Raw genomic sequence first — 23429 nt, forward strand, 5'->3', positions numbered from 1 at the left:
ATTCTTACTTTACAAGACAAGTTTCTTTTCTCCACTTGCCATTGGTCAAAACTAGTTTTCGGCTAAATACATTTGTTTATTCAGGGCCAAAATTATGGAACTCCCTTCCTTCTTCATTGAAGCAATCAGTTAGCCTTAGTGTTTTTAGAAACAAGTTAAAGACAGATTTACTGAAGAAATACTTAGATCAGTAAACGAATGCCTGCTTGTTATATCTCGTCTAACTTTATAAATTGTATTCTTCCCACAATTATCTATGCAAAAATAGAGCTCTGCCTATTTTCTTTATTTTTTCCTCTTTTCTTTCTTCTTTTCGAATTTCAGATTCTTATACTCTAGGTCTTATAGAATGTTTGCATTTCACTTTTTTGTTACTTTTTAGTGTATCTTTTGTAAATATGTATATCTGTACTTTGGTTATTTACTCCAATTTGTTGTTTGCTTGTTCTATGATGTTTTAAATGATTGCTAAAGTTTTTAACATTCTGGTGGCCTATGGCCCACAAGCTAAGCTTCTTAGTAGGTCACCACGTTTCATTTCCATAAAAAGTAGTGCATGTATTATGTATATTATCCTGTAATTATTTACTTTTGTTCTTTGCTATTTACTTGTATCGAAATAATTTACTGTTATTGTTGTTGTTTGATATCGGAATTGAAACGAAATAAAGATTCATTCATTCATTCATTCATTCATTCTCTTTCATATGTTAAATTAATTGGATTTCATGATATCCAAGTTTGGTTTTTTAAACTTTTTTAGAAATAATTTCTAGCATAGTTTCTTTTCTCTTTTCAAAGTGTTTTAATGTGTATTGTACAAATAATTCCTGAAGACATAAAAAATGTTCAAATGATTTATCTGTCTAATCATTTTGACATTGACGAAAATTATGCGAGTCTCCTCAGATTTGCCCTTGGAGAAAACTGAACTCTGTGGACCAACTGAAGTGCTTCTGAGGGTCTGTGTGTGTAGACTAAGGCTGAATGAAATATTTGGTTTCCATGGCAAAGCAACCTTGTTTAACCTTAGTGACCCTGTTGGCAGGTCATTTGACCTCCTCCCTTTGGAATATGTTCAGGCACAAGAAATAGTTTCAGGACTTATCAATAGCTTTCTATTTGAACTCCAGTTATTTTTGTAGTTGTAAATGAAATATGCTTGAGAGTGATGATGTATTTTGGATTATATGAAAATATCAAATTGTTTAATACCATTTGAGATGTCTCAAATTGAAAGTGCTATACAGACTTTTCCTGATGATTGAAATTGAATTATCTTTTCTTCAATTTTTATTTGACTGTATTTTACATATTTCACAAGTGTACCTAATGCAAAACAAAACATAACATTCGACATAACATATAAATTATACATGGCATCACTCATCTAAATTAAATGATACAGTAATTTGAAATCAAAGACAATTCAAAATATAGTGAAATATGAGGGAACCTGCGTAAAAAAGCAATGTTTGTTGAATCTGCAGGATCCAGAAATGTATTAAACACCAATCTGTAAGAGAGGACTTGTAAAATAGATTGATTACATAAAGAAATGCCAAAATATTACAATTGTGGGTATTTAAAGAATATATATGAAAAATATGTGTTTGCCATTATTACTCAGCCAGAGTGTAGGCCTATAATTTTGTAAAAGTTACACAGGAAAATTGTAAGAATTTATCAACATGGATATCAATTTAGGTTTGTACATTAGGAAATATATAGTGAGGTACTAAGTACTTAGTACCATATCATTGGGAAGACTGTTCCCAAACCTGGGTCCCTTCAAAGCAATTATTCTTTTAGGAAAGAGAGTGCAAGAAGGGCCGTTGCTAAAGGGGGGGGGGGAGGGTGCGACACCCCCCACTAATTTGGATATCGTCGGTAAATCATCAGCGCTGCCGTCGGAAAAAATAAAAAAAAGGAGCGAGAAGGAAAAAAGAAGGGAGGAAGAGGAAAGAAGAAGGGAAAGAAGAGAAAAAAAAGAAAGAAAGGAAGAAAGAAAGAAAGAAAGGGAGGGAAAAAGAGGAAGAGTAAAACAAAAGGTAGGAGAAAAATCAAAGAGAGAAGGAATGGGGTAGACAAGGTTTTGATTATAGGTAAACCTGTGTGTCAGTGTGATTAAAGATGCGGAGTCTGAGATGTTAGAAAAAATTATAAATTGTCTGTTACGCAAGGGCAGAGCTGTTGGACTGACGCTTGTCGGGAAAATGACAAACGGTCGGGTTACGAGGGGCTGTTCCAACTGCTCCATGTACCTTGTTCTTACTTAGTCTTACTTAGTTCCATTATCTTTGTCGGTAAAATAATATCAATATACTTTTATTGTTAGATTACGATTTTTTTGCAATGCGATCGTGGGGAGCTATCTGTAGGCTACCAACAATGATAAGAAAGTCCCGGTTTAAGGTCTAAATCTCAACAAATTCAGCTCGCGCTTCATGCTTGCATCATATATTTAGTAAAACTTTGCTGAAAATCTCTTCATAATATTGAAAATTTCCGTTCGTGCGAAAGATACACATATTGTTTAATTGAATATGCATATCTAAGTTAACATAGTTCTTTATATAAACAAAATGTGTGAATATGTTAAGTTTTCAAGTCAATAAATCAAAAGTTCTCAGCTCGCGCTTCTGTACCGACAGTGATAAGAATGTCCCGGCTTAAAGTCTAAATCTAAATTTAAAAAAAATCAGCTCGCGCTTCGGGCTCACATCTATATTATTTAAATCATTTCATTTATTTATTTATTCAAGTCCATTAAAATACATTTAGCATATAAAAAATATCAACAATACACAGAAACAAGGAAACAAAGAAACATAGTATTAAAGATACAAGTAAGATTTAAAAAAAGGCTAAGATTGTATAAGGATAATTACAGTACATGCATAAAAAATGAACATGAAATGGGAAGCTGCAAAAGAACAAAGCAAATGTTCTGTCGAGGCAGTCCCTATGGACAGTAAAATATAAAATTCAAGACTTGTACTGATAAAATAAACATATAATAATTAGGAAATATGATGGGATGAATTAAATTAAGATGTTGGATGGTTGAAAAGAAAGTTTTTCAACTTGGATTTAAAGGAATTTAAATATGAGATCTGTTTGATGTTACGGGGAAGAGAATTCCAAATGCAAGGTCCTTTGAATTTAAAAGAAAAGGAAGATGCTGCATTTTTACATTCTTCGACATAATAATTTTCAGGATTTCTAGTGTTATAACTGTGCATCAATATTTTACTTTTGATCATAGAGGCAAGATTATACGGCACTTTATTTTGTTTATGTTTAAAAACCATTAATGCTACACAATATTGATTCAACTGATAAACATTTAGGAAATTAAGTTTTTTTTTAAGTGGTTTTGAGGGAGCATTAAAACCAGACATGCAACATATTCTAACAATCTTCTTTTGTAATTTGAACAATCCAAGGAGCCTGGTGGGATACTTGTTCGCCCAGACAGTGTTACAATACATTAAATAGGGCAAAATCATTGAGTTGTAAAGTAAAATTAAAATATACTGTGGCAAGAAATGGCGCAGTTTGCTGATGACATTCTTGATATTCTATTTGATATGACTCGTATATGTTCGTTCCATGTTAAATGTTGGTCAATAACAACCCCTAGGAAATTTGTAGATTGCACACGTTTTATGACAACATTATTCATTTTGATGATTAAATTATTTGATAAATCATCTGTAATAAAATTTTGCTTGTAACTAAAATAAATGAAACTGGACTTCGATGTGTTAAGTGACAACTTATTGCAATTAAACAATTGTGACACGTATTGTAATTCATCGTTCATAGTTTTCTTTAAGACGTTAAAATTTTCATCACTACATAGAATATTGGTGTCATCAGCAAAAAGAATAAATTTCAGTTTATTAGAACAATTAATCAAATCATTGATGTACAGTAAAAACAATAACGGCCCCAAAATTGAACCCTGAGGCACACCACACTTGACTTTCTTTGAGTCTGACAAAACACCACTGTAAAAAGTTATTTGAGTTCTATCTTTTAAATAATCTTTAAACCATTCTAATACCGTACCTCGTATACCATATATTTTTAGTTTTTTTAACATAATTGCATGATCAATAGAATCAAACGCTTTGCTTAGATCTAAAAATAAACCAACAGTATGCAGTTTCTTATTTAATGAACATATTAAATAATTATGAAAATCAACGAGAGCCATTTCAGTAGATACATTTTTTCTAAAACCATACTGGCAAGAATTCAATATTGCATGTTTCGTTAAAAAAATTTCTAGACGATTATAAACAACTTTCTCAAGAATTTTAGAAAAAAATGGCAGTACAGATATTGGTCTATAATTTCCGATAGTATGCATATCATCCTTTTTATGTATTGGTGTAATTTTAGCAATTTTCAATTCCGATGGAATTTTTCCAGTACATAAAGAAAGATTAAAAATATGTACAAGAGGTTTCAAAATCAAGGCAGATATCTTTTTTAAAACACATGGATTAAAATTATCGATACCACAGCTATTAGTGCTTTTAGGTGATTGTACAATTTTGAAAATTTCAGATTCATTAACAGGAGTAAAAAATAGTGATGCTTCATTCAATCGAGGCAAGAATTTATAAAAATCATTTTCATCACTTAGTGGAATATTACTGCACATATTTGGACCAATATTGATAAAAAAATCATTAAAATGATTGGCAATTATGTTAGAGTCATAAATATCTTGATCATTTATCTTGAAATATGATGGAAGAGATTTTTTTGACTTACCAAATATTTCTTCGACCACAGACCAAGTTTGCCTAATATCACCTTTTGTCTTTTTGAATTTATGAGCAAAATAATTTCTTCGTGCTTGCTTCCTTAGTTTATTCACCTTAATACGGGCTTCATGATATTTTGTTTTATTTGAAAATGACCTAACTTTACAATATATTTTATATAGCTTATTCTTGTTTTGAATTAATTTTAAATTAATTCAAATTCAAATTAATTCAAATTATCAATAGTATTATCATTAATCAATTGCTTTTTTACATTCTGCACATGTTTATACGTATTGAATAAGGTATGATTGGTAATTTGAAAAATTGGCAAATGGTCAGTGGCATCATGATAAAAAATTCAAGAGGTGATGAATGAATTGATATTATTGGTAAAAATATTATCTATTAGTGTTGCACTAAGAGCTGAAATGCGAGTGGGCTTATCAATTAATGGTAAGAGCTGTGATGAATATAATACCTGTAAAAAATTAACACTGTATTTATAAGTACATTTAGAAATATCAATATTAAAATCCCCCATAATGTATATGATTTTATTTTCTTTAATAAGTTCCTGAATACATTTATCAAATTCAGTAATAAAACTGTCAATTTTGCTCTTTGGTTCCCTGTACATGATTCCAACAATAATGTTTTTCCCTGATTGAACAATAATTTCGATAAATAACATATCAGTGCCATCATGATCAATATGTATATTATTTCTGATCTTAAAATTTAATGTATTTGAAACTAATAATGCTACACCTCCTCCCCTACCATCACTGCGATCGGAATGTACAAATGAATATCCTTCTAGGTTAAAAAGCATTGGAGTTTTACAATGAATCCATGTTTCAGAGAAACCATATACAGAAAATGAAAAAGATAATGAAGATATGAAATCAACTATTTCACAAAAGTTCTTATTCAAACTGCGCGCATTAAAATGTAAGATACTAAAATCATTATCAAATGAATCAGATAAAAGCTTGAAATCAGCTTCAAGATAATATTTACACTCATTTATCTCTTCCTGTAGTTCACAATCTTCAATGTTGCATATGTTATGTTCATGTTTTCTGTCAAAAATACTTTCTAGGTCATTAATATCAATGTTCGGAGCAGATTTATGAAATTGAAGAGTATCCATAAATTCATCATTGTTTAAATTATAGAAAGGAAATGCAGAATTGAGGCAAGAAGGACATTCCATGCAAATATCTATTTTACTACACATAAATGAATTGTGAAATACTTAGTGTAAATCCATTCCCATCGAGAGATAAAGAACATAGGAAAAATAGAAGACATGTAAAAAGGCATCATTGAATTAATTTGTAACAGGTAAAAAAAAAAATGTTGCCAACAAAAATGTTGCCAAAATTTCCCTCAGAATGTCAAATTTCCGCCTGTGCTTCGCGCTGGCATTGAGATACACAGATTGATAAATTGCATATGCATATAAGAGTTTATTCATTATATAAAACAACGGGTGAAAATGGTAAGTGTTCAAGTCAAAACATCAAAAGATCTCAGCTTGCGCTTCTGTACCGACAGTGATAAGAATGTCCAGGTTCAAAGTCTAAATCTTAAAAAAAATCAGCTTGCGCTAGCATCATATATTGAGTGAAAATGTTGCCTAAATTTTCTTCAGATTATCAAAAATTTCTGCTCGTGCTTATTGAAATACACGGATTGCTAAATTGCATATTATCTGAGTTTGTTCCTTATATAAGATAAAACGTGTGAAAATGGTAAGTGTTCAAGTCAAAACATCAAAAGTTTTCAGCTCGCGCTTCTGTACCGACAGTGATAAGAATGTCCCGGTTTAAAGTTTAAATCTCAAAAAAAAAAAAAATCAGCTCGTGCTTCGCGCTCGCATCATATATTTAGTAAGATCAATGTTCTCTCCACAATATTCCTTCATGTTGGACAGTGATTAAAATTTCCCTTTCGGGTCATTACCATAGGCGGATCCGGGGGGGGGGGCCCGGTCTCCCCCCATTGGCGGAGCAAGAAATGAAAAACAGAAAAAGAAGGGGAAAGGAAGGAGGAAAAAAGAAAGGAAAAATAAGAAGAGGGAGACGAGTAAATACAATAAGGTCAGGGGAAGACTTGAAGATAATTTTTAACAATAACTCATGTCAATATATTGCCTGTTCGATGAGATACAAATCTTGCTCAATAGGCTGATATGTAGCTTAAAGTATAAAGTTTTGATGTCAATATACACAACACACCTTCAGCTATAATTTTCATCAATATTTTCAATTATCATGTTTCTTTAAAAGTATGAGATGTTCAGAATTACATGGTGTGTTATTTTTTGTGCCCAAATATGGCCTTTAAAGAGCTTAAAATACCTGCACATGTTTTAAATGTCTGATGGTCCATATACTTCCAATGGAATTTTCATTATTCCATATTACAAGTATACGTTTTTTGTAAAAAAAACCATCTCTATATGTCATTATTTCATAAAACGTACACAAATATGGTTATTAGATCAATGTAATTTCAGGTAACTTGTTTTTTTTTTAATCATTTTGTAAAAACCAGGGTGAGATATATATGTACACAAGTTACAATGGTTTTTTTTTTCATCTGCAAGAGCAGTGCGCATTTTAGCTTGCATGCAGCTTGAGCGCCGCAATCATGTAGCATGGCCTTCCACATTTAGCCATGGGACTTGGTTGAGGGGATTTCGGGGGAAAAAATTTGACCTCTGACGTCATTAAAGGAGGAGAAGTTCTCTGGTGAGCTATTATACTGGCCATTTCACCGGTGTACATTTCGTACTGGACACTTTCCCCTTTGCTGGTGAACTTAGCGGTTGAAGTTTACCTGGAAAAAGCGCAGTATGAAAGGGGTAATAAGAAAATCCACCGATTGTACAAACTTGTAAATTACATTTTGATCAAATTCAAAGTTTCACAACAAATTGGCACTATGTAGTAGCATATAGGCAGTTGTCTTATTTTTATGAATTTTGCAACCTGCTGAATGCAAAAATTTTAGCTTCCTGATACTTCTATACAAATAAATGCAAAGACAATAAATTTCGCGAAAATATGCTCTTGCAAATTTCCTGTCTTGAAGCAAAATTACGGAAATATATTGATGCAAAATATGTTTTGTATACAGTACATTTATATTTCTCCTATTAGGAAAGCAAATATGAAATCATATATTGTCATCTAGGTCTAATATTTGTACAAATTTTGAACATAGCTTCTTAGAAAAAATAAAAAGCATGATTTTTTTTTCTTTGCAAAAAAATACTGTTTGAATCTTTTAATTGAAATGAATTTCTTGATAACATTTTTCTTTACTTGTCAGTTACTAGTAGGCCTACATCCATGTTCTAAATAAGTTTGATGATGATTATTTTTGTTGTTTTGGTCACAGGAACGCACCAATGTTTCCTAAGGAGACATGGCTAGTCACTTGTCAGCAACAAGACAAGGAATGGATCATATCACAACAAAGAGAGAACGAGATTCTCCACCAGGTAATGCCTGAATTATGATGATGGTGGTGCTGGTGGTGGTGCTGGTGCATGGTGGTTGTGATGGTGGTGGTGTATAATGGTGACAGTAGGTGGTTTCAGACCGCCTCGAAGTTCGCCAGTTCCAGGTATTCTCTGATCGGGAAATTTACCCCGATCAGAAAATACCAGGTATTTTGGCGGACTGAAAGCAAACTACGCGTAATATCCCCGAAAGAAAATACCCGATAAATAGTAGGTACTTGGCGAAATTACGAGAACTTTCGCGGGGATTTTTCCAAGGTCGTGGGTATTTTGGCGGTCTGAAAGCAAATTACGGGAACTTTTAGCCCAGCGTGTCGTTGGGTGCGGCGCCGTGGGTGGCTGCTGGGCTAGTGATTTTGAATCTCGCGCCTTGCTTGCTTATCAGACCATACTGCGCATGCTCGTAACTTCAGGAACTTATCCCGAAGGGTATGTTTCAGGGCGGTGTGAATGCAGGAATAATTAATGGGTATTTTTCAGCCTAAAAAAGTTCTCGTAATTTAACGGGGATTCTTGTGATCGAGGCGGTTTGAAACCACCTAGTGTTGTATTATTAATAGCAATATATTGAGGGCAGTATTGCATAAATTTATTTTACAGGCGTTAAAGAAAATTATAATGTTTAAACTTAACCCGCGTTCCAACTAACCCCGATCTCCCCTATTTCTAGAGTGGGCACTCGGTCATCTTGAGTTTCCTTATGGTAAATTGCCAATTCGTCTACTGCCAACTTGTCCACTCACCACATGGTCTACTTTCATTTAGTCTAATGCTATTCCGTCCATCAACATTTTGTCTAACAACCATTTGGTCCATTAGCCAGATGGTCCAATTATCACTATGTCTAATCACCATTTTGTCTAACCAGTTGGTCTAATATGCATTTCATTTTCATTCCTTTTGCACAATTTCACACTTAGTCCATTTTGACCAGATGTTAAATGGAATAAATGGCTATTGGACCAACTGGTTATTAGACGGAATGGCATTAGACTAAATAAATGAAAGTAGACCAAGTGTTGAGTGGACAAACTGATGGTAGACCAAATGATAGTAGACGAGTAGACGAGACTAAATAAATGAAAGAAGACCAAGTGTTGAGTGGACAAACTGATGGTAGACCAAATGATAGTAGACGAGTTAGCAATTGGACGAATTGGCATTAGACTAATCGGAAATAAACCTCCCTAATTACAAGTTCTTCAGTCAAGGAAAAGGAATTGAAATTTTCATGGTATTCTACAACCAGCAGGAAGGTCACATATCCTTTTTTATGTGAAATACAAATAAGCATTGACTGTAATGACTTCCAGATAAGAAACCCAAAACCCTTTAAGGTCAATTTATGAGAAAGCACAGGTTGACCTCAGCTGTCTTGACCTTTGATGTGACCTTGCAGATTGGAGGGGATGACAAGTTGTTCCTTCATTGGATGGATTCTTTCCAGGGGTCATGAAACTAAAATCCTTTAAGCCAGATCCCCTGTAGTTGCATGTTCCAACTAGAAGAAAAGCACGTTCTCAACATTCTCAAAAGGTGGTTTCAAACCGCCTCGATCACAAGAATCCCCGTTAAATTATGAGAACATTTTTAGGCTAAAAAATACCCATTAATTATTCCTGCATTCACACCGCCCCGAAACATACACTTCGGGATAAATTCCTGAAGTTAGGAGCATGCGCAGTATGCAGTATGGTCTAATAAGCAGGCAAGGCGCGAGATTCAAAACTACTAGCCCAGCAGCCACCCACGGCGCCGCACCCAACGACACGCTGGGCTAAAAGTTCCCGTAATTTGCTTTCACATCGCCAAAATACCTGCGACCTTGGAAAAATCCCCGCGAAAGTTCTCGTAATTTCGCCAAGTACCTACTATTTAGCGGTTATTTTCTTTCGGGGAAATTACGCGTAGTTTGCTTTCACATTACCAAAATACCTGGTATTTTCTGATCGGGGTAAATTTCCCGATCAGAGAATACCTAGAACTGACGAACTTCGAGGCGGTCTGAAACCACCTAATGTGGTATTTAAGTGATGACATGTGCTCAATCTCCTCTGTAGAAGAATAAATATTCACTGGTGAACAATAGATGAAAATAAAAAAATGGTACAGTAGTTGCTTGAACACTGATTTCATGAAAAATTCTGTAAAACCAAGGTTAATTGTGAGATCAAGATCTGGAAGAGTAACATTAACTGAATTTTGTGAAAGATCACCAACACAGATTTTTAAAGCATATGTGGGACATAACATTATGGTAAATTGCCAATTCGTCCAGTACCAACTCGTCCACTCACACATTGGTCAACCTTCATTTAGTCTTATGCCATTCCGTCCATCAACATTTCGTCTAACAACCATTTGGTCCAATCATCACTTCATCTAATCCCCAGTTGGTCTATGACCCTTCGGCTCATAACCAATTGGTCTAATACTCGTTTTATTTTCATTCATTTTGCCCAATTAACACTTAGAATTAGACCAAATGATATATGGACTAACTGTCTATGGGACCAACTGGTTACTTGATGAAATGGTGAGTGGACGAAATGGCAGTTAAACAAATGGATATTGGACGAACTGATGGTAGACCAAATGATAGTAGACAAGTTGCCAATTGGAGGAATTGGCATTGGACCAAATGAAATGTAACAGATATTATAGGGCTATTCTGCATCACGTGTGTGACCGAAATTATGACAAATCTTGAATTTGATTAGTTATGAATCTAATTTTTTTTTTCTCACCTGCGAAGCAGAGTGAGACTATAGGCGCCACTTTTCCGGCGGCGGTGGCGACGGCGTATCTTAACCAAAGGTTAAGTTTTTGAAATGACAGCATAACTTAGAAAGCATATGGACCTAGTTCATGAAACTTGGCCATAATAATCAAGTATTACTGAACATCCTGCCTGAGTTTCAGGTCACATGACCAAGGTCAAAGGTCATTTAGGGTCAATGAACTTAGACCATGTTGGGGGAATCTGTTGAATTAGCATCATAACTTTAAAAGTTTATGGATCTGATTCATGAAACTTAGACAAAAGAGTAATCAAGTATCACTGAACATCCTGTGCGAGTCTCAGGTCACATGATCAAGGTCAAAGGTCATTTAATGAACTTTGGCCAAGTTGGGGGTATTTGTTGAATTACCATCATAACTATGAAAGTTTATTGGTCTAGTTCATAAAACTTGGATATAAGAGTAATCAAGTATCACTGAACATCCTGTGCGAGTTTCAGGTCACATGATCAAGGTCAAAGGTCATTTAAGGTCAATGAACTTTGGCCAAGTTGGGGGTATTTGTTGAATTACCATCATAACTATGAAAGTTTATTGGTCTAGTTCATAAAACTTGGATATAAGAGTAATCAAGTATCACTGAACATCCTGTGCGAGTTTCAGGTCACATGACCAAGGTCAAAGGTCAATGAACTTTGGCCATGTTGGGGGTATCTGTTGAATTACCATCATAACTTTGAATATTTATGGATCTGATTCATGAAACTTGGACATCAAGTATCACTGAACATCTCATTTGAGTTTCAGGTCACATGACCAAAGTCAAAGGTCATTTAAGTGATTGAACTTTGGTCATTTTGGAGGTAATTATTAGATTGCTGTCATAACTTTCAAAGTTTATAGATATAGTTTATAAAATGTGGATATAGGGGTAATCAAGTATCACTGACAATGACAAGTCTTAGGTCGCATGATCAAGGTCAAATGTCAAACGAAACAAGATTTATTGATGATTTATCATAACTTAATCACAAATACAATAGACAAGTGACCTACCATTGTAAAGCTTAGAGTCTCCTCTTTCATCTGAAATTACTGAAATTATTCCTCATTCACGCATAGTGAGCAAAAACAATTTGAAGAAAAGATACCAAAAACTCATTTGGCGGGGGGTATCTGAATTTCAAAAAGAAAATCACATTTCTAAAAAGTTCAATATCTGCTCTTTTATTTGATACCTTAATCACAGAAAATTGTCAAGAAGTAAAAAAGTTCTGTTCCCTCAAAACAATGCTTGTATTTCCGTAATTTCATTAAATAAACGTGATTTCTCCGGTTTCCCACAGAAGCTATCGCACGGTTAACAAAAGTCTTAATACATGGCTGATCATCATCAAAATGGAGTGTCGAGTGACTCGGAACGCTAGCCTGTAAAACCTGTTCATTTTATGATATTATTGAAACTCAAGCTTTATTTTAAATAACCAGAACCTTGTTATTTCTTGACCATTCTCTGTAATTGAGGTATCAAATTAAAGAGCAGATATTAAACTTTTTAAAAATGTGGTTTTCTTTTTGAAACCCAGATACAGCCTGCCAATTGACTTTTTGGTATCCCCTCTTCAAATTGTTTTCGCTCACTCATTTAGGGTCAATGAACTTTGGCCATGTTCTGGGTATTTGTTGAATTGCCATTATAACTTTGAAAATTATGAAAGTCATGAAACTTGGGGTGCATTCATGTGCCACTTTTTTACCCTAGAATTGTGATTTGAATCGTGATTCAAATCATGATTCTACAGAATCTCGATTGCGTTCAGTCAAAAGTGAAAATAGATGTATTTCGAATCACAAACATGAAACACGGAAAAGGGCATTTGGAAAGACGTTTCTGTAGAATCACGAACGAAAAAGGTCATATAAACGCAATCATGATTTGAATCATGTTTCTATGACGTCACCGTGTCAGGCTTCTTCCGGTTTAACTCTTGCCAAGCTCAAGGCATATGGTATTATATGTGCTATGCATGCAATTCTTGTCACGTGCATTTAAAGGGATCGTTTAACTTTGTGAGCAGCTGATTTAAAAAATTCTCAAACTGAGACAAAACATGTGTATGAGTGCATGTATTTGTCCTCAAAAACCCTGAAACAAACCACAATATAGAATGAAAAACTCTAATTTAGATACAAGTAGCAATTTATTAGCTTGATTTTGAGAACCGTCTAGTAGACAGGTTAAGCTTATGACCAGTTTACTCCAATTCAAAAAGTCCGTTGCTATTTTGACTGCCTTCTGTTGTGTGTATCTCCTATTTACACACACACGCTATTAGCTGCACTGAACATTCAGTGTATACCTAGTAGTACGGTACTAGTACACACTGTATGTAGGCCATGCTGTGTTCATCTAGAGTTCGTGTGTTGTGGTGCACAGGTTCACTGTATACACATTGTCATTGAAACCAACTCCCAATTATTTTCAAACTTTGGTTTACTTCTTTAAGGTTTTAAAATTGATCCTGTGGATATAATACTTTGAAACTTTTGGGATGGTATTTTTACACTATAAGCCTAATGTTAAGCCCATTTTCAAGAACCAAAATGAGAATTTTTTAAATCAGAACAAAGTAAAATGATCACTTTAACTTCAAATTCTGTGTTGGTCATCGCATCGTCCACTGCTTTTCATTTTTTTTTGTCATGGCATCAAGCTCTAGTAAATTAAGTTAACTAACTGGACAGTGTCAATATTAAATTGGATCTATGCTGAAATTCACTTCCGAACACCATTTTCGATATACCGACAAGATGAATAGAAGTAAACAAAATGAGGTATGTTAGACTTGTATTCTGGAAGCAAAAGATGAATTTTTTAGAGCCCAAACACGCATGAAATACTTCGGGTGTCAAACTGCGCACTGTGATGCGCACTTGATCGGCCCGAATCTGAGGAGAAACAGCTTTAGAATGATTCTTTGGTATTGTGATTCATGTTTGTGTTTTGAATCATGATTCAAATCATGATTTGGCTTGAGGTCGCATAAACGTAGTAGTAATCAAATTTCACTGAACATCCTGTGCGAGTTCAGGTCACATGACCAATGTCAAAGGTCACTTTAATAGCCTGGACAATGAACTTTGGCCATGTTGCTAATATTTGTTGAATTGCCATCATAACTTTGAAAATATGGATCTAGTTCATGAAACTTAGATGTAAGTGTAATCAAGTATCATTGAACATCCTGCGCTGGGTTTTAGGTCACATGACGAAGGTCAAAGGTCACTTAGGGACAATGAACTTTGGCCATGTTGCTAGTATTTGTTGAATTGCCATCATAACTTTGAAAATATGGATCTAGTATATGAAACTAAGATGTAACAATAATCAAGTATCATCGAACATCCTGCAGCGGGTTCTAGGTCACATAACCAAGGTCAAAGGTCATTTAAGGTCAATGAACTTTGGCCATGTTGAGGGTATCTGAATTACCATTATAACTTCAAAAGTTTATGGATCTGATTCATGAAACTTGGACATAAGAGTCATCAAGTACCACTGAACATCTCATGCGAGTTTCAGGTCACATGACCAAAGTCAAAGGTTATTTAAGGTCATTGAACTTTGGCCATTTTAGAGGTAATTATTAGATTGCTGTTTATAGATAGATAGTTTATAGATATAGTGTATAAAATGTGGACATTGGGGTAATCAAGTATCACCAACAAGTTTTAGGTCACATGATCAAGGTCAAATGTCAATAAACGTGTAGTATTGTATCATTATATGAATGATGTTTTTTGTGAATAATTATTTTTGAGTAGTTTTCAAAGTCAGCACTGCTGCTTTATTGAATCGCCTGATACAGGTGAGACCGCCAGAGGCATTCCACTTGTTTTGCTCCGTCATGACCGCGCTGAAATGCGCTGATGGCTGGGATAAGTGGCTGGATGCAGTCAATAAAGATCGTCTATATTTTCCATGATCACAAAACAACAACTAAAGAAAAAGGTATCTGAGCAGAATTCTTCCCAAAATATCTAAAACAATGATATTTGCAGATGACAAAATATATGCATTTGAAATAAAATAATATGGAAGATAGAATCACGCAGAGTCGATCTGAACAATTCTCGGTCAACTCACAGTCACAGTCCAGACTCGCGCACACACTACAGCCCCTTACTACACTCACTCTCTCGAAACGACAAGCGTGCTTGCCGCCAAATAATTAAGGGCTAGCGAAGACCTACTTGCCTGAGATGTAGTTGGATCCAAAGTGAGCTTCAAATTGATGGGAATAAACATCATACGTAATTTTATCACGATGGTCATTGCATTGACGCCCACTGGCGACAATGCATTGTTCTTGTTCCGTATTCCTATTCCGTCGTCTTCTTCTTCTTCTTTGCATTGACGCCCAACGGCGACAATGCATTGTTCTTGTTCCGTATTCCTATTCCGTCGTCTTCTTCTTCTTCTTCTTCTTCTTCTTCTTCTTCTTCCACAAAATCCCATTTGTTTAACACATGGTGTTTGTTAGCTCTGCCCTGGCTCCGTCCCTCATCCAAATTCATCCAAACTTGGTAGACATGTTGTCCAGCATCCCTAGTTGTGCCCCTCGTCTTCCTTTTTTCAAAATCACTCATGCATGATCATCTAGGCGCCATTTTGTAAATTTCAAGTCCATTTGCATACCATTACTAATCTCGTCCTAACTCCCGGATCCTGCATTCTACAGACTTCTAACAAATTGCTATAGATAGTCAAAGAGTTGCCCCATCATTTGCAACGTATAACCTGACCTTCAAAATGCCATCTTCATGCCCTAAATTCAAATCCGAAATAGCCTTCCTTCAAAAACGTCATATTTATTGAAATGTAAAGTAAAAAAATCGTAAAATGGCCATAACTTTATTGTTTTTATTCATTTCGAGCTCATATTTTCAGGAATTGATACTGGTACCATATCATACATAGGAATTAGTTTTCACGCATCACTGAATTTCCGTTACTGAGATAGCGCCCTCTAAAGTTTCAAAAACGCTTATCTTTGAATGCTCCTCATTGCGTCATGCATGGCCAAACCCGTACCCTTTTTTAGATTTAGGGTGTTCAAGATATGCCCTTTCATGCCATTTAGAAAAAAATATACCTTACCACTGACGAAATATCTGAAAAATGCTCCCGAAAATCAGCAAAATACGCAAAAATGCACTATAATGCCAGCACAACTTCAACTTGCTCTTATTTCCTTATTATTTAAGTTTATCCTTTCTAACTTGGCAGATATGAGTATTGATATATACTTCAACCGTTCGTTAACCTTTTGTGACAGAAACTGACATAGAGCTGACGTCAGCTCAAAATTATTGTGCAAAACTGTCATTTTTAATCTCTTTCTTTATATGGCATTTACTTCCGGTCTATTGCTTGCGCAAAAATAAAAGTGGTATCAATGTCACCGCATTGGAATGCCCTATCCAGTGATACCAAATACGACATAGGTTACAACAGAAAATTTCAAGATAAGCCAATCTGAACACATGGTATACTACTCACAGTGCACACATTATCAACAACAGAATTGTACACAATGTCTATGGCATAACGTATTATGCATGCACATCGTTCTGCTATGTACTTTACACTGAGTTACGTTAATGAACTGTCAGGGAAATGTGTATGCTTATTCATATTACTCTCTGTGTCTTTCTCTCCCTTCTCTCTCTTTTATTTGAGCGGCCATATGGTCTAAAAATGGCCCAATGGACGAAATCCTTTTGACTTGAGAATGTAACTTCCTATGGAGGGCACAATGTACCAAAATCCACTTTGATTAACATGTAATTTTTGTTAATCCTCCCCTGCCTCCGCTCCTCATCCAAATTCATTCCGATTTGGTAGACATGTTGTCCATGATGCATTATTGTGTACCTTATATTTCATTTTCTAAAATCATTCATGCATGACATTGCATGCGCCATTTTGAGAGTGACATCATCATCTCTCTCATTTGGATGTAACTGGGTCGTTCATATAACTATTTTGTTAAAAATAAGCGAAACTTTGAAATGTCATAACTTTCTTATTTTACATCCGATTTTGATGAAATTTTCAGCATTGTGCTTGTCTGATTTTTTTCCCTATTGATTTCAATCAAGATTTTTCTGAGGTGGACTTGACCTTTCAATCAGACGCGTCAATGCATGCACATCGTTCGGAAACGATTGCAGTTCTAGTCTTCTTCTTCTTCTTCTTCCACAAAATCCCATTTGTTTAACACATGGTTTTTGTTAGCTCTGCCCTGGCTCTGTCCCTCATCCAAATTCATCCAAACTTTGTAGACATGTTGTCCAGCATCCCTAGTTGTGCCCCTTGTCTTCCTTTTTCCAAAATCACTCATGCATGACCATCCAGGCGCCATTTTGTAAATTTCAAGTCCATTTGCATACCATTACTAATCTCGTCCTAACTCCCGCATCCTGCATGCTACAAACTTCTAACAAATTGCTATAGATAGTCAAAGAGTTGCTCCATCATCTGCGACGTATAACCTGACCTTCAAAATGCCATCTTCATGCCCTAAATTCAAATCCGAAATAGCCTTCCTTCAAAAACGTCACATTTATTGAAATGTAAAGTCAAAAAATCGTAAAATGGCCATAACTTTATTGTTTTTATTCATTTCGAGCTCATATTTTTAAGGAATTGATACTGGTACCATATCATACTTACGACTTAGTTTTCACGCATCACTGAATTTCCGTTACTGAAATAGCGCCCTCTAAAGTTTCAAAAACGCTTATCTTTGAATGCTCCTCATTTCGTCATGCATGGCCAAACCCGTACCCTTTTTTAGATTTAGGGTGTTCAAGATATGCTCTTTCATGCCATTTAGAAAAATATATACCTTACCGCTGACAAAATATCTGAAAAATGCTCCCGAAAATCAGCAAAATACGCAAAAATGCACTATAATGCCAGCACAACTTCAACTTGCTCTTATTTCCTTATTATTGAAGCTTATCCTTTCTAACTTGGCAGATATGAGTATTGATATATACTTCAACCGTTCGTCAACATTTTGTAACAGAAACTGACAAAAATCTGACGTCAGCTTAAAATTATTGTGCAAAACCTTCATTTTTAATGTTTTTCTTTATATGGCATTTACTTCCGGTCTATTGCTTGAGCACAAATAAAAGTGGTATCAATGTCACCGCATTTGAATGCTCTTTCCAGTGATACCAAATATGACATAGGTTACAACAGAAAATTTCAAGATAAGCCAATCTGAACACATGGTATACTACTCAGAATGCACACATTATCAACAACAGAATTGTACACAATGTCTATGGCATAACGTATTATGCATGCACATCGTTCTGCTATGTACTTTACACTGAGTTACGTTAATGAACTGTCAGGGAAATGTGTATGCTTATTCATATCACTCTCTCTGTGTCTTTCTCTCCCTTCTCTCTCTTTGTTGAGCGGCCATGGTCAAAAAATGGACGAAATCTGTTTGACTCGAGAATGCAACTTCCTATGGAGGGCATAATGTCCTAAATCCACTTTGATTAACATGTAATTTTTTTTAATTCCTCCCCTGCCTCCGCTCCTCATCCAAATTCATTTGGCAGATATGTTGTCGATGATGCATTAGTGTGTACCTCTTATTTCATTTTCTAAAATCATTCATACATGACAGTGCATGCGCCATTTTGAGTGAGTGACATCATCATCACTCTCATTTGGATGTAATTGGCTCGTTCATATAACTATTTTGTTTAAAATAAGCGAAACTTTGAAATGTCATAACTTTCTTATTTTACATCCGATTTTGATGAAATTTTCAGCTTTGTGCTTGTCTGAATTTTCCCTATTGATTCAAATCAACATTTTTCTGAGGTGGAGTTGACCTTTCAATCAGACGCGTCAATGCATGCACATCGTTCTGAAACGATTGCAGTTCTAGTTTGAATTGGTATTCTATGCTGATATAAAGATTGTGAAATATGAGTTATGACCAGTGATGACGATGTTTGAGAATTAATCCTGATAATGATATTGTTGTTAATCCATTTTTAGACACAGGACAATTGCAGAGCAATGACTCAATCGAAATAAATAGAAATGTCTCATATTGAGCTCTAAATTTATATGAATAATTATTGAATGTAAATTATTACGATTTAATAGCATTCTATGGCCATACTAAAAATATTGGTAATGTCAGCAAAGTTATTTCCGGACGTCTCCAAGATTAAGAAGCACAATGTGCATGCGCAATATATGACATAATTTTCTATTCATGAATTCTAATGTGGAGTTGGGTACAAACAAGCTTCAAATTGATGGGATTAAATATCAAACGTTACATAATTTTCTCTGCTTTGTCATGTAAAATTGTATTCTATGGTGATATTACGATCGGGAGAAGAGTTTCTGCAACGACGATGTTTGAAAATCAATCCTGACATGATATAATTTTTTTTTCAGACAAGTGCATCCATCACTCGATATGGACTTTGTGATGTCCATCATTAAACATGGAAATGAAATCAAGCTCTAAATTCGTATTAGTGATTATCATTTGCAAATTATTGTTAGAATATTACGATTAGATAATGTTCTATGGTCATGATACGAAATAGTGTAATGAAACTGAAAGCAAGATTTATTTTATGTTGTTGCGTCATTATTTTCCTTTTAGATCATTTTCGATCTCGTTTGATTAAAGCACAATGCGCATGCGCTATCGACGATAAATTCCATTCATGAATTCATAATGCATAAATTATCTCAGCACGAATAGACGAGTGAGACTCGAACTAGGATAAAAATAATCTTCAAATTATCGGCGAATAGGCATCACAATTACACAACAGGTTTCATTTTGGGGAAATATATATGAAGTAAGTAGTATTTAAGTACTACGAAGGCACGGCAAAAAGCTCATAGCTTGTTCTATCAAGCATAACGTCACTTCATTGTATGCAAACTTCGTGCACGCTGCCCGCGCCCCAGGCCGGCCCAAGACAGATTTCATTAATGAAAAAGGTGTGAGTTAGCGTTGTGGCTTCTTGCGCAAAATTAATACAGAACTTCAAGGGTGGGTATGAAAGTGGAATTTTAGTGATTAAAACTTGTGCAGCGTCTAAGAACTTGGAATTAATGTGAGGATGTAAGCATGGTAATAGGATTGTGTTCAATTAGATACTTATTTACAACTCCCACGCAAGTTTTACACAGATGCTACCGTGTACACGGTCATGGAATTCAGTGCACGTGCACTGACTTGACCGGGCGTGTACACGTGTACCTTAAACGGCCCAATCAATGCATGCAACACCATCAAGCCATAACCATTTCGCAAGTTGTGACAAGAGAAATTCCTGTGCTTTCACGTCACTTCACCTTAGGACTCCACTCAATGGAAGCGCAAGGCCTACATGATGTATTATGCCATGGAAGTGATTAAGGGAAAAACAACTAAAACCCCTTTCATACTGCCCTCTTCATTTTTCACTGGCGAACTTCTCCGCCTTGCATTCCTCACTTCCCCGGCGAAGAAAAAAACGTACCCTTTCGCACCGACACTTCTTCCCCGGCGAAAGTCAACGGGCGACTGCAGAACAAACGAAAGAAAATTGTAAACATTACTTCTTACTTATTACAAAGAGGTATCAAAAAAATTAATTACAACATATTTTGGAAGTATTACGATAAAAACAAACAATATCACCTTGTTTTAGCGCATTTTATACATGTAAAAAGTGCTTTTTAATAAATATTGTTAGTAAAAAAAAAATGATGTTCGAGGGTATCTACTTGGCCATAGCATTCAGCTGAGCTTGCAACTATCGCGCGCGGAATCTCGGTACAGGGGACTTCGGGAGAGAAATAGATTGACCTCTGACGTCATTAAAGATGAGAAGTTCTCTGGTTTGCTTTCATACTGGCCTTTTTACCGACGAACTTCGCGGGTGAAACAGTTTCGCCGGTGATGTTCTCCACCTCTAGAGGAGGAGAAGTTCGCCGGCGAACTTCACCGGTGAAGTTCTCCTGTGTACCTTTCATACTGGACACTTTCCCCTTCGCTGGCGAACTTCGCCGGTGAAGTTCGCCGGTGAAAAGCGCAATATGAATGGGGTATTACTGAATTAAGGCTTAGGTATATATATCATAATAATGTAATATATATGGACTGTAATATATTATTAGTCCATCGAATCGATATTGCATCTAACATGGATTATTGGTGGCTCGCTGGCAATTAAATCAGTGGTCATGTTAACCTCTGCAGCTAAACCATTTCGCATGCATTGATCTGCACAGCAAAGTCCATCTGAAATCCATCCAGATTCTTTTTTCTTTTGCTGGCTCCTCCACAAACTGCAAGCCATCTTACACACAATAGGTGGTTTCAGACCGCCTCGAAGTTCGTCAGTTCCAGGTATTCTCTGATCTGGAATTTTACCCCGATCAGAAAATACCAGGTATTTTGGTAATGTGAAAGCAAACTACGCGTAATATCCCAGAAAGAAAATACCTGCTAAATAGTAGGTACTTTTTCCAAGATCGTGGGTATTTTGGCGATCTGAAAGCAAACTACGGGAACTTGTATCCCATCGATCACCGCGATAAGTGAATTTCCGGTTCATAGCCCGCGCTGTTCGATATGCATGGATATACGAGGCTAGCTGATGCGAGGCCTACCGAGCGAGCAAGCCAGCGCTAGTGCATGCAGAGATAAACATACGTACACTTTTCATGCGACGTGACTCAGGGTTCGACTTTGACTAGGCGGTTGATTCTTCTTCTGTAAAAGATAGTTTTACGAATTAAGGGTGATATTTACCGGTATTCTAAATTTTCATACCAGATGACATCGCACTGGAGTGAGGAGGCCACCAAGGCCTTAATTTCAATGTGGAGGGAAATCTAGTGCAATTGCAGATGATCAAGGGAACAAATGATTTGCGCATACGATCGAGTTTGTATATACGTTTTTATATACATGCTAGAGCTAGGCCGGCCGCAGGTACTGGATTTCCCTCGCCGGCCGTCCCCCGATCGTACCGCTAAAAGCGCGCGCTTCTTCGTCTGCTACCAGACAGTACTGCGCATGCTCATAACTTCGAGAAACTTCCCCAAAGATTGTGTTTCGGGGCAGTCTGAATGCGGAAATAATTATCTGGTATTTTTGAGCATGTAAATGTTCTCGTAATTTAACAGGGATTCTTGTGATCGAGGCGGTTTGAAACCACCTAATGGTAAGGACATATGCCCTGTGGGCGTTATATTTACTTTCCCCTGAACATGCTGAAATGGGGGATTAGATTTCAAATTATTCTTACATTGTTATACCCAGGTGGTGATGATTATCAGATTATATTTTTCAAAACCTGAATTCATTATAGGCCTTTATTTTGATGACAATTTTGTTTTAATAAATGGGAAAGTCAAGAATTTATTTTTGGGCATAGGTGAGTGCAATAATATAAGAATCTAGAGGCGCGCTGATTGACTGTTGCTTCCACATTACAGAGGCGCTCTCTAGGTCTATGAAGATGATCATGTGGCTCTCAATAGTTGTAAAAAATCGTCCCAAATTGGAGATGTCGCTGTTACCATAGTAGCAATGAGAAATTTTGCACATGAACCGCAGATTTAGTGTCCCCGTTGTGGTTGCGAAAATTCAAAATTTGAAAATCATACAAATTACAACTTGCGTTGCAGGACAATTTTTTATGACGGAGCTAAAAGTCTCTTAAAAAATCAACTAGCGTCATAGAAGTCTGTTTCTGTCGTTGAGCGAAAAGTGACTATTTAGAGGAAGTCACATGTAACTATTAACCAATGGATGTCCATCTCTGATAGGTCTATGAGTAGGCCCAATGACACAACACAATGGTTTTAAAGTGCAATATGCACTATAATAATTTCAGAAAAGAAATTCCAATCCTTTTTCATATGAAGTTTTCTTTTTATCAGTGGTGGAAATTTGAGATATGTTTTGAATCTTGTTTTTTGGGTGTGAAATGGCCCCTGATGCTCTGCTATTGAAAGGCGATGAGTAAGCCCCAAGGAGAAACTTGTATTGTACGGTCTACTGCATGTTTGAGAGGTATGTTTGGTGGGATGGGAGAAAGCTAGCTGACTTTTCTCTATTGGTGGTCTCTCGAGTTCAACCCTTCTAAGCTGAGGGGGCCTATAGATGATGATAGTCTTCATTCTCTCCAGTCTTGTAATCTTACTGCTTGCTGGACAACACTGGTTGTGATTTGATAAGTTACATCCATCGAAGGTGTGGTTTGGGCACCAGAAGCAATTTCATAACCATTGGAATAAT

At 35.8% G+C, this 23429-nt stretch overlaps 1 protein-coding gene across 1 annotated transcript in view; it reads left to right on the top strand.

The window, feature by feature from the left end:
- The first annotated feature begins 8225 nt into the window (after positions 1 to 8225).
- LOC129256501 (zinc finger protein GLI3-like) overlaps positions 8226 to 23429 on the top strand; it is a 69901-nt gene continuing 54697 nt past the window's right edge. The window contains exon 1 of the mRNA XM_054894687.2: positions 8226 to 8301. Coding sequence (XP_054750662.2) covers positions 8226 to 8301 — 76 coding nt within the window. The remainder of the gene's footprint in view (positions 8302 to 23429) is intronic.

Source organism: Lytechinus pictus, chromosome 3 (genome assembly GCF_037042905.1).
Source record: "Lytechinus pictus isolate F3 Inbred chromosome 3, Lp3.0, whole genome shotgun sequence".
NCBI classification, from domain to species: domain Eukaryota; kingdom Metazoa; phylum Echinodermata; class Echinoidea; order Temnopleuroida; family Toxopneustidae; genus Lytechinus; species Lytechinus pictus.